The 17,944-nt window shown below is 38.2% G+C and overlaps 1 protein-coding gene across 1 annotated transcript; it reads right to left on the bottom strand.

Annotated features, from left to right (window-relative positions):
- Nucleotide 1: 1 nt before the first annotated feature.
- LOC307169647 (uncharacterized protein) lies at nt 2-13,809 on the bottom strand (the record flags this gene model as incomplete). Its single annotated transcript, XM_079890375.1, has 11 exons — nt 13,752-13,809; nt 12,654-12,785; nt 8,743-8,905; nt 5,206-5,398; nt 5,034-5,102; nt 4,753-4,854; nt 2,556-2,681; nt 1,795-2,403; nt 1,642-1,674; nt 121-1,500; nt 2-7 (listed from the first exon to the last, which is right to left on the bottom strand). Exons 2-11 carry the CDS (start codon nt 12,760-12,762, stop codon nt 2-4), a joined length of 2,790 nt encoding a protein of 929 aa, XP_079746501.1. The 5' UTR covers nt 12,763-12,785; nt 13,752-13,809.
- Nucleotides 13,810-17,944: the final 4,135 nt, after the last annotated feature.

The following is a 17,944-nucleotide window of genomic DNA, read 5'->3' as shown; positions in this document are numbered from 1 at the left end:
CTCAACTCTTGAGAAGTGCAGACACAGCTTCTTCTCAAACTCAGACAGACAGATGGCAATGTCTTCGTGTAGCTCAGAAGAATCCCTGCTTTTAAAAGCTGACAAAAGCATCCGGGATACCTCACCTTCTCTCCTTCGGTTGAACAGGATGACCTGGGACAGCGTGACCTTAGCAAGAGCAGCGTAGCTGTCAGCAGAAGGGCAAGATCTGAGCTTATTTAGGAGCCCATTGTGTTTCTTTTCAAGATGTGCGTGCAGGACTTTGACATCCTGAGTGAAAGGAATGATCTGTGGTGTGTTCCACTTGGCTTCTTTCAATGTAGTTATAGCACCAGCAGAAATGTACTCATTCCACCTTGCATGGTGTATTTTCCTGAAGTCTCGGGCACACTCAGCACGATCATGATCTCCATACATCATGGCATTGCTCTCAACAATGCTACAGATCTTGTTTAAAGAATGCCCAAGTTTGAGAGCTAAAGAAGGAATGCTGTAGGAGTTTTTCTCTTCATCGTAGCCAGATACAACTTTAACAGCTGCTATGACATGTTTGAAGTTAGTTGGTATGATGAAGTCTACCATTGTTCTCAGTGGGGTAATCTTCCTTGCTTCAAGAAGAAGTCTGCCTACTTCTCTCATCTTCTGTCTGATGTAGTCATGTTTGGTCACATCAGACCCCATCCTGTTGAACATGTGCTCCCCCAGCTGCATGATGCATCTGTCAGTATGAACTACTCGCGAAACTTCATCATAGTTCATAAAGGACAGTATTTTCTTTAAACCTTTGCTCACTTCTAAGCCGACTGGTGTGTTTAGAGCACACAGAGATCTAACTCTTTTCCTGCCCTGGGCATCATCATCTTTAGGTTTCAGAGGACAGTTTTTGATATGTTTCCAAAGGCTACGCTTGTTATAAAGCCCTTGGCAGTAAATGCAGTGAATAAATTCTTTGGCTCTTTGTCTATTTTTTGGACGGTAGCAGGCAATCATCTCCCCATGTCCTTGTCTCACCACATCTGTGTTGTGGGCAAAGTTGCCCCTTTTTCTAAGGAGATTTAACTGTACTCGTCTTTCTTTGGAATGTTTTGGAAATGCTACTGCCTTTACAACCCCCACTTCGTTGCGATGGACAAATTCAAGGTGTCTTGCCATTTTTGAATATGGCTTAGAGCAATAAAGGCAAAACTGCTTCTTGTTGTACGCCTTGCGGAGGTCCGTCTTTGGTGATGGCATTGACTGAATAAAAGTCTTATCACCAGACAAGGTGTTTGTCTCTTTAGATTGGCATTTCATCTTTTTTGGTGATGGTACAGTCATTAATTGATCAGATGAACTACCTGCCTCGTTGGGAGATGTTGGATGTATCAAAGCACTTTTGACCATGTCATGTCCAGAAGAACTACCATCCGATTCATCTGAGCTGATTTTTGGTATGTAGTCAACATCGCTGTAGTCTGTGACATCACTGTAGTCTGTGTCACAGACGGCACTTCCTGAATCCTGAATGAGAGAATATAACACTTACTCAAGGCAGTGGTTCCTGTAACATTACGTTTCATCGCATTGTGGACACTAGTAAGCAAAGTCATAATTATGCAAAAGGAATTGAGCATATAAAGTATCACATGGCAAGTCACATACCTGTCTTTTTCTTGATGGCCTTAAAGAGGATATCTGGAAAAGGAGAAATACAAACAAATGTAAATAATATATAATTTCATATAATCTATTAATAGTTCTACCAGTGCAATACAGCCAGACCATCCCAATAATTAAGCAAATTAATCTACCCACCTCCCTTAATGAGAGTGTCTCAGACATCTGCGATGAGTGAACCACAGGTGTTGATGCAGCACAAGGTGAAGATAAGGGTGGAGCAGGAGAAGATGAGGATGATGAAGGCTGCCCAGGCGAGGATGAGGATGATGAAGGCTGCCCAGGCGAGGATGATGAAGGCTGCCTAGGCGAGGATGGTGAAGGCTGCCCAGGCGAGGATGAGGATGATGAAGGCTGCCCAGGCGAGGATGATGAAGGCTGCCCAGGCAAGGATGATGAAGGCTGCCTAGGCGAGGATGATGAAGGCTGCCCAGGTGGGGATGATGAAGGCTGCCCAGGCGAGGATGAGGATGATGAAGGCTGCCCAGGCGAGGATGATGAAGGCTGCCCAGGCGAGGATGATGAAGGCTGCCCAGGCGGGGATGATGAAGGCTGCCTAGGCGAGGATGATGAAGGCTGCCCAGGCGAGGATGAAGGTGGCATGGGTGGCGCAGGAGCTGGTGACGGTGATGAGGACAGGGCAGGAGGGCATGAGGTTGATGAGCCCATTATAGAGGTGGACAAAGCACAGGGTGCCGATGAAGAGGGTGCATCAGATGTGGATGCGACTGAGGATGACTGTGACAGCTTGAAATATAATTTGAATAAAAATATAAGGTCTAAAAGCAAAAGGACTAAGCAAACTGTTAATTAATAAAATTCATTAATAATAAAATAATTAACCGTTAATCGACTGAGGCGTTGATCACAGAATAGTGTGATGTTCACATATTACTCACCAAACAAACTTTTTGTGATTGCTGTTTAGCAATCTTGTGTTCCTTTTCAATTTCTGCTCTGTTAAAACGTTCATAGCAATCTTCATGATGTTTTCTTAATTTTGCCAATCTTGATTGAAACCGCTTCTGCAGATATATAAAGAGGTATTTAGCTTAAAGCAGGGCTCAGTAGTTTCTGGATTTCTTCGCTGTATTCTCGCTTTTTGCTCGCAGGTTTCTCTCTAGAGCTCCCCCCACAGCTTCGGAATAGATATTTGACAACACTGTTGTAAAAACTCGTTGGCGATTCTCAGACACCAGAGGCTAGTAGATCAACGACATCAAAGCAGATGGGACATTCTTTAAAACGTCTTCTTCATTCGGGTTCAAACAGCGAGAGGGAGCGCAATAATGACAGCATTTTAGCAGATTTCTTTTGGCCGTAAAGCAATTGTTTACATCGCGAGACCTGATATCATGCGAGACTTCCTGAAGCGGCGGCCCGCCGGCTCAAAGTTGCAAGTGCGGATTTTCCGCTCACGGGCACCAGGGGGGTGCGAAACGACCACCATTCAACCCGAAATAAGTAATATAACCATTCCAATGACTCCGAAGCTGTTCAGTTAAGGTAAAAAAAAGTTACTTAGAGCACCTTTAAAGAAGAATAAAATGTACATTAGCAATATTGAAAACTGTGGCACCCATTTCAGACAAGAACAAACACACTGTAGGAGTGAACAAAAAATAAAGAAACATGTTTTGCACATTTCAAAGCAAAGATCATTAATAAAATAAAAAACTCTAAACAAACATTTATACAAACTTTACATACAAATTGTGACAATAATCACATTAATAGTTACATTGGTTCAGACATTAAAACTCTGAACCAATAACTACTTAAAAGGATTAGTTCACTTCAGAATTAAAATTTCCTGATAATTTACCCGCCATCACACCATCCAAAATGTTCATGCCTTTCTTTCTTCAGTGGAAGAGAAATTAAGGTTTTTGAGGAAAACATTCCAGAATGTTTCTCCATATAGTTTCTTCATGAACATCTTGGATGATGTGAGGTTAAATCATCTTGGATGATTTAACTAGCAGAGGTTGGTAGTAAGGCGCTACATTTACTCCATACCATCGAAGTCATTTTTACTTTGTTTGTTTTAATTGTGGGTACATTTTACAAGTGTGGGTACATAAGTACATTTCTAATGGCAAAAAATGTATTTTGAACGAATCTTTATTATGACTCGGGACCACCGAGTTGTCTCGGAGAGTGAATCGTCCATTTTGTGCTGACCGCACATACCCAACATCCTATGGGTTCTGTAATGGAAACAGAAATTATTAGTTCATCTCTCGAGACTTCGAGTCCGAGTCTTTCGTTCTTCCCGTCAGTCCCACAGAGGCTATGCTGTCAGTACCAGAAAGATAAATGATTAGTTCACCTCTCAAGTCCCCGAAAACTCAAAAAATGAACTAATCAATTCTGTATCCATTAGCGACTGCATAGCTCAGCCTATATGGGGCTGTCACGTGATGCACGAATGACTTGAACCCGAAGTCGATAGACTCGAAACGTGAACTAATCAATACTGTATCCAGTACTACAGACTGCAAAGCTCAATTTATGAGGATCACGGGATGATCGAACGGCTTAGATCGGGAGGTGAGGTAAACTAACAAAATGCATAGCCTGAAGACCCTAATTAATTAATTAATTTATCATAATATGGCCTTTTTCTTGCATTGCATTTTTTTTCTTATTCTAAATGCGATCAACATTTGATGTGTTTGGGGAATTTGGCTAACATGTAACATTTTAGAAATGACTCGAAAAAAGATTTGTTCATTTTGATGAACGAGATTTAAAGATCTGAGTAAAATGATCCAAACTTCCCACTACTATTACACACGTGTGCTGGATGAAGTGGATATGCACCTACAATCAACTAAAACCAAACCTTTGAAAGCATCCTATGGTTTGCCAGTGATAAAGATCTTTTCGACTTGAACACCTGAGCGCCAGCTGTTAGTGGTTGCCTGTGTTGCGTGTTCATTATTAAGTTGGGCGGAGCAATGAAGGGAGGGGTGTGTCTGTTTGGGTGTCGATTTCAAATATCAACAGTGTTTCTCAGAAATCACTCACTGCACTTTTGACTAGCTGGCAGTAAACATCAGTAGATAGTTGCTGCATGTATGAGATGGTTACCGTTTTATTCCTTGATGTTCTTGCTTTGCCTGACTGCTTATATGGACCATTGCTGTTCACCTTGTCCAATTCAGGAGAAGAAACAGAAGCTGCATAATGGGGCTGGATGTCAGAAAAGAAACCAGTGAATATCAAAAACTGAATATTTGTAAAGTACAGAAAAACTTGTTCACGTTCATTCCTCTAGCTGTCCTACACTTTATCTATCATTTCTATCACACACATCTCTACGCTGAAAGAGTCAATAATGTAATGATACAGATGTTTTAAAGTGGACTTACCGATTTCTGCGGACCCAAACTGCTGGCTGGCTTTTTATCAGTGGATTCTGCTGATGCTTGATTTAAAGGCTTGAGAAATATGAGACCACAATCACATGGTAACTAATCAGAACGAGAGTTAAAGATTACCATGAATTACTGATTAATCTCTTTAGCAGTTTCTTGATAGTACCTTGACTCGCCATGGCCAATCTGAGTCGCCATAATTGTAAGTGATTTCCTCCCCTGGTAGAATGTCTCGTACAGCAAAGAGACACAGGTGAGGTTTTCTGCTCACTTCAACGGTTCTCATTTTGCAAGTAGGATTTCTGGTCTCATCATTTACAAGTCTTCCCAAGGACGAGTCTTCTTTAGATGCATCCATGCTATAAAGACATAAAATTACCACTCAATACTAGCTAGACATGTACAGTTATTATAAGTGGTTCTGAACCCCAGTCCTGGGAACCCACCACTCTGCATAATGCTGTATGTCTGGTGTTTTAATCCACCTGATTCAGATGAGGAGTTCATCATCAGAACACGGCTCTATGAACTCATCTGAGTGTGTCAGGTGAAGGAGACATACAGAATCTGCAGAGATGAGGGTCTGAGAACCACTGATCTATATGATGGTGCACTGCAACATCCTCTCAGCTCTCAGATAAAGGCATCTAAAATTAACCATTTTGTTCTCTTTATGGAATACAGGGAAAACAAATATAGATGACTCAAGGAAACTGCACTCAGTACTCTTAATGTCAGTTCATGGTGAATTTTAATTATTAGGGTGTGTTCACACCTGGCATGTTTGTTTAGACTGTTAGTGTGGTTCATTTGAATAAGTGTGAACCAGGGCTTGACATTAACACCCGCCAACCCGCCAAATGCGGGTGGATTTTGCTCGTGGCGGGTAACACAGTCACTCCAACTCGCAACTTTGGCGGGTTGAATAATTGTAGTCTTTCAAAAGGCATCTGAAATAAGTGTGACACTACAACTCCCGTGAGTATTAGGGCTGTCAACGAATATTCTAAATTCGATTAGATTTAAAAAACAGAATTTCGAAGGTGAAAATTAATATTCGAATGTGGAAAAACGCCCGCGGTAGCAGAGGCGCGGCTGTCTGCTTTGCGAGTGGGCGCGCTGCCTGAGGGATCAGGGACAGGTAACAGGAAGAAGCGTTGACACATTAAACAGAAACATTACTAAAGTGTAGGCTACTGTACTGACTGAATAGATATTGCACGAATAAGGTAGGTTAGATACAGCAGTTTCATGCACTGCAGGCTTCCACTGGTTTGATTATTTACCGTTTCATGTCAAGGAAAAGTTCCGTTTACCACAGCACAGCTCGCTCGAAGCGTTCAATGTCGGTTCTATATACTGTAAAACTTAAATTAATGTTAATAATTTGTTTCAATCACTGAATGAAGCCTGCTATATAAGTCGCGACCTTAAATTGCTTGCACAAAACTCTTGATCAGCACTCAACATTTGCTTATTGTTGTTGTTCCTTTAAACCGTTACGCGCAGAGAGCGTGACGCCTCATTCGCGCCGCAAGACCTCCAGACGCGCATAAACGCGTCTTTACATTGAAATCACTCGCGCCTAACGCGCTATTCGTGTCCGGCGTGAACGCAGCAGGGTGAGGGCGAGCGAGAGAAAGTTGATTTACTTTTTTTTGTGTAGGTAATACGTTGTCAAATATGTTGAAACTTAAATAAACTACCTATACAAGTAGTTATGTCTCTTTCTATTAATTTGTCCTGTTATTGACGTAAGCGCGCGTCATTGACAAAATGCGCAACCAGATGTTCGAATAGTTCGAATAGGCAATAGGCTATGTGTTTAGCCTATTGCCCACTCATGTGTTTTTTTTTTTTTTAGAGGGAATATTCGAACGTCATTTTTGAGCAATTTTGACAGCCCTAATGAGTATTACATGCGCACAGTGTTGCCTTGCGCTTGCGCGCTAGTGACCGACAACACAGAAACAAAGAGACAGCTAGCTTCCCTGCTGGAGTGACGTCGTATGCCGGTGGAGCTATGTGGCGACATATAATACATAATACACGGTTTTATTTAAAAAAAGGAGCTTTACACACAACCTTATCAGAGCTAATGATAATGACCTGTATTGTTATATATTTATGTAGTCTTGATTTGGAGTGGTTTTACATTTAAAAGGGTTGTAAATCTAGTTAAAGTAAATTTTAGCACGCCATAGTCAACTTTTATCAGGTAATTTCACAACAACAAAAATGTGGCTAGTAAAAATGCTGTGTGGCTAGTAACTTTGGAAAACCACTAGCCACATTGGCTAGTGAGCAAAAAAGTTAATGTCAAGCCCTGGTGTGAACGCTGCCATCTGAAACCTGGTGCCACCAAACAAGCAGATCCAGAAAAAATAGGTCTCAGTTGGCTTCCAAACGAACTCTGGTGCGGTTTGAATAAAAAAATGAATGTAACATGGACCCAGAGACATGTAAACGAACCAAAAACAGGAAGATGTGACTCTAAAAAGGACAGACTGGTCAAGCATAACAGGTTTGACGATAGAAATGCCAATCTGAACACTAAGCGGACCCGGACCAAACGAACAGAACTACAGGCATGAACACATCCTACGTATTTTACAGTTGGTCAATCCAACAGACTGGTCAAGCATGTCTGCACATTACGTTCCCTAGCACGCACAACAACAACACCTGTCTGAGCGTGAGAGCAGCAAGTCAGCCTCCAATGACGATCAAATCAATAATTTTCAAACTTTCTCCAAGACGCAATTTTACCAACCACGTGAGTGTTCAGCGGTGGCTCTCAAAATGGGTTGCACAAGTCAAGCGTCGATACCACACTCTTGTGTTTAGCAGTCAGGACATGACGGAATTGTCTTTTGTCACTTGCATCGTAACTAAAGTTTATCATTTTCACTTCTTTTTAAGTCTTATCAGTTTAAACATTTGCGAATTTAAACTATTCAATACTCTCGCGTGCTCTGTTTACTCTGCGTGCATACATACAGTAAAGCCGTCTCACAAACAACTTGCGAGTAACAAAAGTAACTTTTTCGCGGATTATATCGCTTTAACGGGGGGGAAAACACGAAAAATTGTGTAAAAATTCCGGTCATGGTTAGTATATTCAGAAACAGTCGGTATGTCTGAAATAAGCATAAAACGCATGTGACAGTGTGACAGACAGTATAATGAAAACAGTAATGGATCCGGGCACTAGCTCTAAAAGTGACAGCAGCCGTATGTGTCTGTCATTAATGTTGTCGTCAAAACAACAAAAGATAGCTTTCATTGTAAGGAATCAGAATTAATAGCCTATATATTTAATTTAGTCAGGACTCAGGACTAGTGTTATTTTACATTTGATTACCTTGTTCAGTTTCTGTAGCATTTCTGAATACTAGTGTTTGACCTACCCAAAAACGTTTCTCTTTCTTTGTATCTTTATTATTTTGTATATATTTTTTGCTACTTTTTTCAATTTAATTCAAAGATTGAAATCAAGCTTCCTTGTGTTGTGTAAACTCTTACAAACAAAATTACCCAATTGTAAAAACCCAATGAGTGAGCAAACATTTAGGTGAGATAAATGTAATAAAAAAAATTGTCTACATTTTTTTTCTATATCGTCATAAATATCATTATCGCAAATATTCTTTAAATATCGTGATATAATTTTGAGGCTATATCGCCCACCCCTAGTACTCACCACCAATTTTTGCCATGCCACTGAAAATCAAACAGGAACGTGTTCTCAGCTTCAGTGTAGTGTTCAGTTCGGTCAAGACTCTCCTGTGAACTCAGAAGTTCACCTCTGTATTCAAGAACAAAATCACCTCTGAAGAAAGCTCCAGTGGTGAAAACTCCACGCCCTAAAGAGGAGAAATACATTAGCTGCAGTTTCTTTAATGTCAACTATTATTTTAATTATTACTAAAAGTTCTCTACCATTTGATGTACATTATATGATGTAAAAGGGAAATTACTAAAGGAAAATAGTCAATAGTCAGGCTAATCTCAAAGCATGCTTTGCTTTTTATACTTTTAAGTCTTAAAATTATACAGTTAAAATGACATACATTTTCTTACACAAACCTATTTTTGCAGGCCAACCCGGTAGTAGTTGAACATCCCCTGGTTTCCTCCACAAAAACCCAATGGGATTTGCAGAAAATAAGCTAAACTTAATCTATAAACTACACCACAGTTGCACAACTTTAACTTCCTTACGATGAAGCTTCAACAACTGTGTTGCATTATTTTAAAAGACAATTCTGTTTGTTTATTATTTGCACCACTTTCGGATAGGTTTTCTTTGTGGTATATGGATGTTTTATTTGGCTTCTATAGTTTAGATAAAAGTATAGAGTTTTTGTTGTTGTTGTTGTTGATAAATGTGCCTCCAGGAACTCTAAAGCTTTAAAATCCATCTCCCTGTGTAATATTTATAATGTTTCTGCATAATTATAATGCATGTTTGACTGATTGTGTGATATATACATCAGGGTTTCCAACTCTCACGCATCTCGCGTGACAGTCACGCATTCAGCCTCAATCTCACGCTCTCACGCTCAACAAAGAAATCTCACGCAAAAATAGACATTCTTCTGTGCTGTATTTTTTTTCACTCATGTGCACTAAATTTCAGAATTACTATAAACAATTCAGGCTCTTAACTACTGGATGGACCACTAGTTATGGCGCAAATTAGTTAAAAATCTCCCAGAACCTAGAGCGAGCACGCATGCGAGACAGAGACTGTCGTCCAACCGATAGCGCGCGCACGCACGGCAGAGAGGGAAAGTCTTACAACTGCGCATTTTATCAGTTGCGGCGCCTTCATCTATAGGCTACACTGCAGCACGACGTATCAAATGTTAACGCAGAGGAACGGGACACTGCAGTTCACAAAAGTTCATTATTTGCATGTGCTTTAAAGCCTTGCCGGTTAAACATGTCATTCGCTGCTGATGCGCTGTTCAAATATGCGCTTTACTGAGCGCGGACACTCGACGCGCATATGCACTAAAAGCCTGTTACTGGACTAAAAGTTATCTTTTGAGTCTTATATTGCGCTAATACTGTCAAATACAGACAATGTTTACATAAACAAGTTGGTTATGTCTAAAGTGAAAGCAAACAGAGAAAATTAATTAAAATCTGCTTGTCATATATGCGTGTATATTAGACGCGTCGCGTGCAGTTCTTAAAGAGACAGTAGCCCTAATAATAAACATGCTGCCGCTTGTTCTTAAAGAGATAGTTCACCCAAAACCAAACAGTTGCTGGTCCCCATTGACATACATAGTAGGAAAAAAAATATACTATGGAAGTCACAGGGGTACATCAACTGTTTGGTTACTGACATTCTTTCAAATAACGTTTATTTTCAACAGAAGAAAGAAACTTATTCAGGTTTAAAACAACTTAAGAGAGTAAATTATGACTTTTTGGGGGGAGAACTATGCCATTAATGTTAATAAAACAACAAAACACACAGAGGAAATCATTCACTGCTCTTGACTGAGAACTTTAAGTCTGTTGTGTTTTATTTTCATATTTGTCCATTTAATTACTTTCTTCAATTCTACTGTTAAATACACCTATAGCTGAAAAAATAAAGCACTGTTTATTTCATTTGTATATTAAGTTGTGTATGTGTAATATGTATCTCTGTTCTTAATTTTTAATAACAAAGAAAATAGTGACAAAGATTTCATCTTCGCCACTTTGACCTAAATGTCTGCCATTCTTTTTTATTTTATATTTTGTTACCTATATTTTGCTATAAGGCTTTGTTTTTAAAATAGGGACATTAGTTTGGCTGTAATGCTCAGTCACATGCAAAATAGTAAAACCAACATGAAAAAGAATCATGATAAAATCGTGATTTTTTCTGAAAAAAAACAAACAAAAATTGTGATATTATTGCCATATCGCCCACCCCAGGTGTAAAAAAGTGCCTAGATGTGCTTAGATGCTAAAAATGTGTTATTATTGATCATTATATCACACTACAATTAAACATAATGAAACATTCATTTGAATTGAAATTGTTTTATTAGCTTAGCTAATATTATTTATTAGCTTTTTCTAGAGATTGCAGTCATGCATGACATGGTGAAAAATGACTTGAAATAATACTGAAAATAGGTTAAGATGAATGTTAAAGGTGTGCCCCCTAAAAGCACAAGTGGCCCCTGCCTGGCCCCCCCCCCCAGTTAGTGTGAATCTGACTGCAGTAGATGTGAAAGATATTAATAAAAATGATGTTATTTCAGCCAGCGCACATACCTGTATTTACATCCTGTTTGCAGTTGAAGTCCACAGTAGTCGATTGTCGAGTTCGGGCGCACAGGTTTAGTACCTATGATCACGCGCGTGAACTCGACAATCGATTACTATGGACTTCGACCGAAAACAGGATGTAAATACAGGTATGAGCGCTGGCTGAAATAACATCATATCTTTCACATCTACTGCAGTCAGATTCACCCGTGTTCACTCTGAAGGAATCACTCACATTGGCTGTGCACTTGTAATGAAAAGTCTAAAAGCAGGTTTAAAACTTGCCCCATTGAAGACAACAGGGTGCACATTTTAAAAAGAGGATAACACTCTGTACTGACAGCACTCCAAATTTACAAAAAAAAATTAGCTCAATGTTAAAATTGACCAGATTTCTCCTTTAACAACTGCCTTTTACCAGACAAGTAAAGGCTTTTAAAAAATAACACTAAAGAGAGTATTACTATTTTATGTTGTAGAGTAAAGCGTGAAAATATCTTGATCTTGTGCTAACCATGGATCTTATTTCAGGAATTTAACCAAAACCCATTGATCATGTTTACATGCACACCAATACGCTGATAACAAAATAAAATCACCTTCTAGAAATAATCCATTATCCTGGTTTACATGCAAACCAATAACCACGTAAACCACTACTTTATAAGTAAATCAGGTTAATGACGTCAAAACCTAACCATTCGCTTATCTGACTGTGTATTTCATAGGTCATGTCAGTTGTGATGTTAAATAAAGCCCAAGAGTATTCCAGAATTTCAGCGGGAAACTTCCAGACTCATATTCTCCTCTCATGCAGTATCGGGTGCAGGATTTTGACTGTACCACTTCTGAACGAGATGAGAATACTTTTAAGAGGTTCTTGGGTCAAGAAAACGCTCGCTTTGTCTGGATGTGCTTTAATCCACAATAAGGACACTTTCCTGTCACACATCACACATGCTCACTTCAATAAGCCATGCACAGAACACAGAGGTTAATGTGTTTACATGCCGGGCAAATCTGCGAATAAGGGGCAAAAATCTATCTGTATCGATTGGTTTATGCTTATGCCGTTTATGATGACCTTAGTCTGCGTTTACATGACCACACGCATGTTACATGTCGGCTTATTATGCATAACTGGGTTAAGAATGTGCAAGTAAACATCGACTTTGGGTTGATGGAACCAGAAGTGCAAAAATGCAACTGGTTTTGTTTAACTTGTGAAACATGGATATTAGTTGGCCTAACAACCATATGACTCGCCTCACATTAAATTCTCAGTTTTGTCGATTTACGTTATTACTAAACTCCTTAGTCATTTATACTTGCCTTTATATTTGCTGATGAACTGCTCTTGAAGCCCAGGCTTGTCGGTTTCACAGGTAATGTGATGCTCAGCGTCCTGCAGAGGTTTTTTACGCCTTTTATTTCCCAGCATGCTGACTTACTTTCTTGAAATGACTGGAAAAAATAAAATAAAAATAAGGTGAATGAAATAAACAAGCATATTTAAAAAATCTTGTTGATCTTACTGGAATTGTTCATCCAAAAACATACATAATTAACATACAATTATATTGTTGTTCCAATTGAACCTCATGTTGTTCCAAACCTGTGTTGTGTTTTTTCTGTTCAACACTAAAGTATATCTTTATATTATATCAAGAGAGCTCTATTCAATGACAGCACATGTGACCATTCAACAACAGGCATTTAGATAAAAAGGCAATGTCAATGATGCCAAAAACCATTAGTTCTTGTGTGCCTTGTGACCACAATTGACATCAATCTACTGCATATTCATATTTGATTTAAGAGCGTATGGGAGATTTTCAGTCAGTAACCAGCTAGATTCATAGGGACTATTTTTTAATGTGCTTTTTGTCTGCTTTGCATTTGACACACACAATAAAAATACTATAAAGAGTCTATGTACTGTCATTGGGCAAAAAAGCTCTATAAAGATAAATAATAAATAAAAAAACAGGTATATAATGTAATGTAAAAAATTACATAAAATAAAAAAAATGATCAAATAATAATGATATAAAAAAATGTAATTCATTATTTCAAATTACTGTTGATAGTTGACAACACTTTTGAGAAAAAAAACACTGATATAGGCTAGTAGACACTCACTGACTACATTATAGTCACAATGACTCATTAATTTGTAGAATCTAAAGTACTATTATATAAAAAATAACAAAATTATATTTACTGGTCATTGCCTACAAGTTGGCAATAAACTTTTTCTTTATTGCAACAAATCATCAAATTAGAAGCAAACTCAAATACAGTCGAGAAGTAAATAAAACCCTAAGCGAAAAATAATTAAACAACTAAAATAAACATACATCTTACTAACTTTCATATTTCACAATGTATTTAGTTATCATGCATTTTCAGGACAAGTCTAGATCTCACCTTTCATGCGTGGTGGGGGCTGTCGTCTGGTCCCATTGTCACGTGTCTGCATTTCCCGGGAAAACACAACGTCGCATTGCGTAAATGACGTAGTTACGTATTTGGATTTCACGTTGAAATTGTGACTACATTTATTTAACCTAATAGAAAAGTATCTGATGGCAAGAATCTTTGTTTTAATCACAGTACTGTTTCTTCAAACTAAAAAAAAAAAAACTGTGGTGAAGTGAGTCTTTCTAGTGGACAGAGCACATGATCACTTTTAAACGAATCCACCCGCCTCGAACTAGGAACCAGTGCGCATGTGCGTACAAGCACCGGTTTAAAGAGCAAAAAATGGCTAAATGAGCAACCTAGATCTGCCTAGATCTCTTGAACAGACATCTTATTTTCTACTTATAGCATTTATTAATCAAAATAGTAAATTGATGTCTGCAAATACACAGCAGGGATGATATTCAAGCTAGTGTCCCACAACTACTTCAGAATTTATTTGAGTTAAGAAGGTGGGAAGGGGTGTGGATTATTTCGAGGCACTAAATTAAACTTTAACGTGCAATTTAACAGCATTATCTTTTTATGTCTTTAATAAATGAATGGCATTTTACATTAAAGGGGGGAGAAGCTGTTAGACCTTGTAAAAGTCCTTTAAAAACGCATAACCACAACAGATTGTCATCTTTTGAGCAGCACTGCTGATTACCTATCTCTCTGTCACTGGTCAGTCTGTTAGTTCATTCATCTCTCATCTCTTTCACTCTGCAGCCAGTCTCAGTGCTGTGGGGGAAGGGCGCGCGCGCGATCAGAGTCAGTGCTGTGGGGGAAGGGCGGCTGATCACAGTATGAGCAGATCTCAGTCAGACTGACAGTCAGAGGCAGAGCTAGGGTTAGGGCTAGGGTTAGGGTTAGTGTAGATCCAATGGCTTTTAAAATCAGAGTAAGAACAAAATACATCTGTAAACAAACATTTAAACGTGTCAGCTTGATTCATGAATCTTTTAAACACTTTTTTTCTTTTGTATGACTATATGTAACTGCTGTCTATCTATCTATCTAGAGAGAGACAGCAGTTACATATAGTTTGCTGAGAATGTTTGCTGTAACTGCTCTCCTCTATTAACAGTTATTATCAGTCGCTTTAGTACATTTATTGAATCATCCTTAAGATTTGCAAACCAGTAAGTGCATTTCATACAAACAGCAGAACACAATAGATTAGCCTACCATCAAACTCCAGTAACTTGCTCAAAATCCTTAGTACAATATCAAAGAACATATCAGTGCCATCAGAATGACAAGTCCTTGTGTCATTGTTCACAAACAAGAATGTCAAAATGCTTAGTCATGTTGTCAATATAACTGTATTCTGTCAGTATTTTCAGATGTAAACTATGGCTACGATTTTGATGATGATTGAAAATACAAAATACTGTCTGCACTTTATCTGAATGACATATAAATTTAAACAGCACATATATACCCATTACTCTAGATGAGACTGGACAGGATTCACATATAGCCTACACTTTTACTGTTGGTCTGACAAAAAATTACAGTACAGTGTCATTGTGATATAAAAAACAAGACTATCAACACACATATACTGTATGTACGTGTCTCTATCAAGTATATTTACTGTATAATGTAAAATGCAAGTAGACTTTTGTAATATAGCATTACAGTAAGTCAACAGTTTATGGTGAACAGTACAGTAGAGTGAACACCTGTTCTGTCTACAAACGCTTGAATGATTGAGGACACACACGGTTGTTCTCCCAACATTCGGCTGCACCATTCGACCCGCCTCGGCCATAAGGTCATGACTGAGAACATGATCTACAATAATGGCACTTATTTCTTCTGAAACACACAATCTTGGCCTGTTCCTCTGTTTTACCTCCTTACCCTTCCACCACACATCCTTGCTCCTCTTCTTATTCTTCTCGGCTGTTCACCCTGTTGTTCTTCCTTTCTCAGAGTGTGTAACGTGTAGTGCTCTGTATACTTCCCAGATGAAGCTTCATGAGATGCACTCTGAGCTATAGAGAACTGGTTGATCATTGATTGATCTAATGCTTTACATTCCCCTTCATTAGTGAAATTCAGAATTCACCTCTGCAATTCAACAATTCAGGACAAAAAAAAGTCTAATAGAATTGTATAGAAAATATGTTTGACAGTTTATGACAACTAGTTCAACCAATTCTGCATTTAATGACTAATGCCTAAGAACTAATGCCTATATGTTTTGTGGGGTAAGATTATTCAACAGAGAACCAGTATAATACATTTTGATAAACATGACATAAGCAATTAATAATGTAAGAAACAGCAGACACTTGTACATAATCAACTGCATGAATGTACTGCAATTGTTCAAAAGAATGAGAAATTGCTTTTATGAGGTGCACAAGTAGATAATGTGGAGATTGAACAAGTAAGAATTTTAGTTGTGATCTGAGAAATGCACCAAAAAACTGAGAAAAACTGTAATATAATTAATATAATAATATAGTATAATTAGAATGTTTGCTGTAACTAGTACTCTCCTTTATATAATCTAATATAATATAATATAATATAATATAATATAATATAAAGAGAATGTTTGCAGTAACTGATCTCCTCTATATAACATAATATAATATAAAGATAATGTTTGCAGTAACTGATCTCCTCAATATAATATAATATAATATAATATAATATAATATAATATAATATAATATAATATAATATAATATAATATAATATAATACTGCTCTCCTCTATATAATATAATATAATATAATATAATATAATAAAGAGAATGTTTGCTGTAACTGATCTCCTCTATATAATATAATATAATATAATATAATATAATATAATATAATATAATATAATATAATATAATATAATATAATATAATATAATAATGTTTGCTGTAAGTGAATGTGTTGCTGTGGCAACGGACTCACGCTCGGTGGGTGGGGGAGGGGCGGCGGCCGCTCAGGGAAATCACTCATAATATGACAGGGAATGGCAGAGCGCAAAGTAGGAGAAAACACTTAATACAAATAAAATCACGCATAAAAGCAAGCGATTTTTGCATGTTTTCATATCTTTTTGTGGCTTGTGTATTTTTATTGAACAAACTCAGATGAATAAATCATCACACCCATATTGACAGATTTAAACAATTGTCCCTCCGTTTTTGGAAGGAAATATGTACTTTTTAAATTCACATGACGTAATGTGTCTGTCCCTTCCCCGCTTCAAACTCGTTCCTATATGATTAATAAACTCCTATGTAAGTTACTGTACGTGCTGTATAGTCTCGGTGACGCGGGGGCGGGGCAGCAGCGCGATCTTCACACACACAGAGCAGACTCTGATGCGAGCGCAAAACTGCGAGGATTAAAGTTTAAAAACATGCTCATATAAATCGCGAGAGCTCCAGCTCAGGGCAAATTAGTCTATTTTTATTTAAATACTAATTATTGGGAATTTATCTATACTTTAATGTGGATTATCTGTCAATTCATTCATTAATCATGATTGTTTTTGCCTCCGCCATGTTTGTTGATGACGTGTTGGCATCTGATTGGTCAGATCATGAAGTCCCGCTCTCGTAGTAGCTTCCTACCCTCTGATTGGTCAGAATCCCCGAAGTGTGTATCTTTTCCGGAAGTGCAGTACTCCTAGAGGGCGCTGTGTTATACACACTTTAGTGGGGGGGCATACACACTTCAGGTACACAAATCACTTAAAAGTGATTTTTGGGGACAAGTGAGATTTTAAGCCTGGGCACCATTTTAGAGCATGCTGAATGCCATTATATAGTCAAACAAATGAGGACATACAAAATGTCCTCAATTTTTGAAGTGGTCCTCAGTTTACTGGTGTGTATCCTGGTGAATGTACCCAAAAGGGACATAAACACACACACACACACACACACACACACACACACACACACACACACACACACACACACACACACACACACACTCAAGGTCGCCTGAAATTAAATACAGACTACTAATGACTAAACAAGACACACCTGCGAATGTGATAGAGAATTAATCAATGACTACTTGACACAAAAGGCTAGGGAAGCACGTAGCAGCACCACATGGGGACCAGGGAATCACATGACAAGACGTGAAGCCTGACTGACATGAAACATCAGTCAAAACAAGACATGACAC

Source organism: Squalius cephalus (genome assembly GCF_949319135.1).
Source record: "Squalius cephalus genome assembly, chromosome: 13".
Lineage (NCBI taxonomy): Eukaryota > Metazoa > Chordata > Actinopteri > Cypriniformes > Leuciscidae > Squalius > Squalius cephalus.
This window is presented reverse-complemented; position numbering and strand designations above follow the sequence as displayed.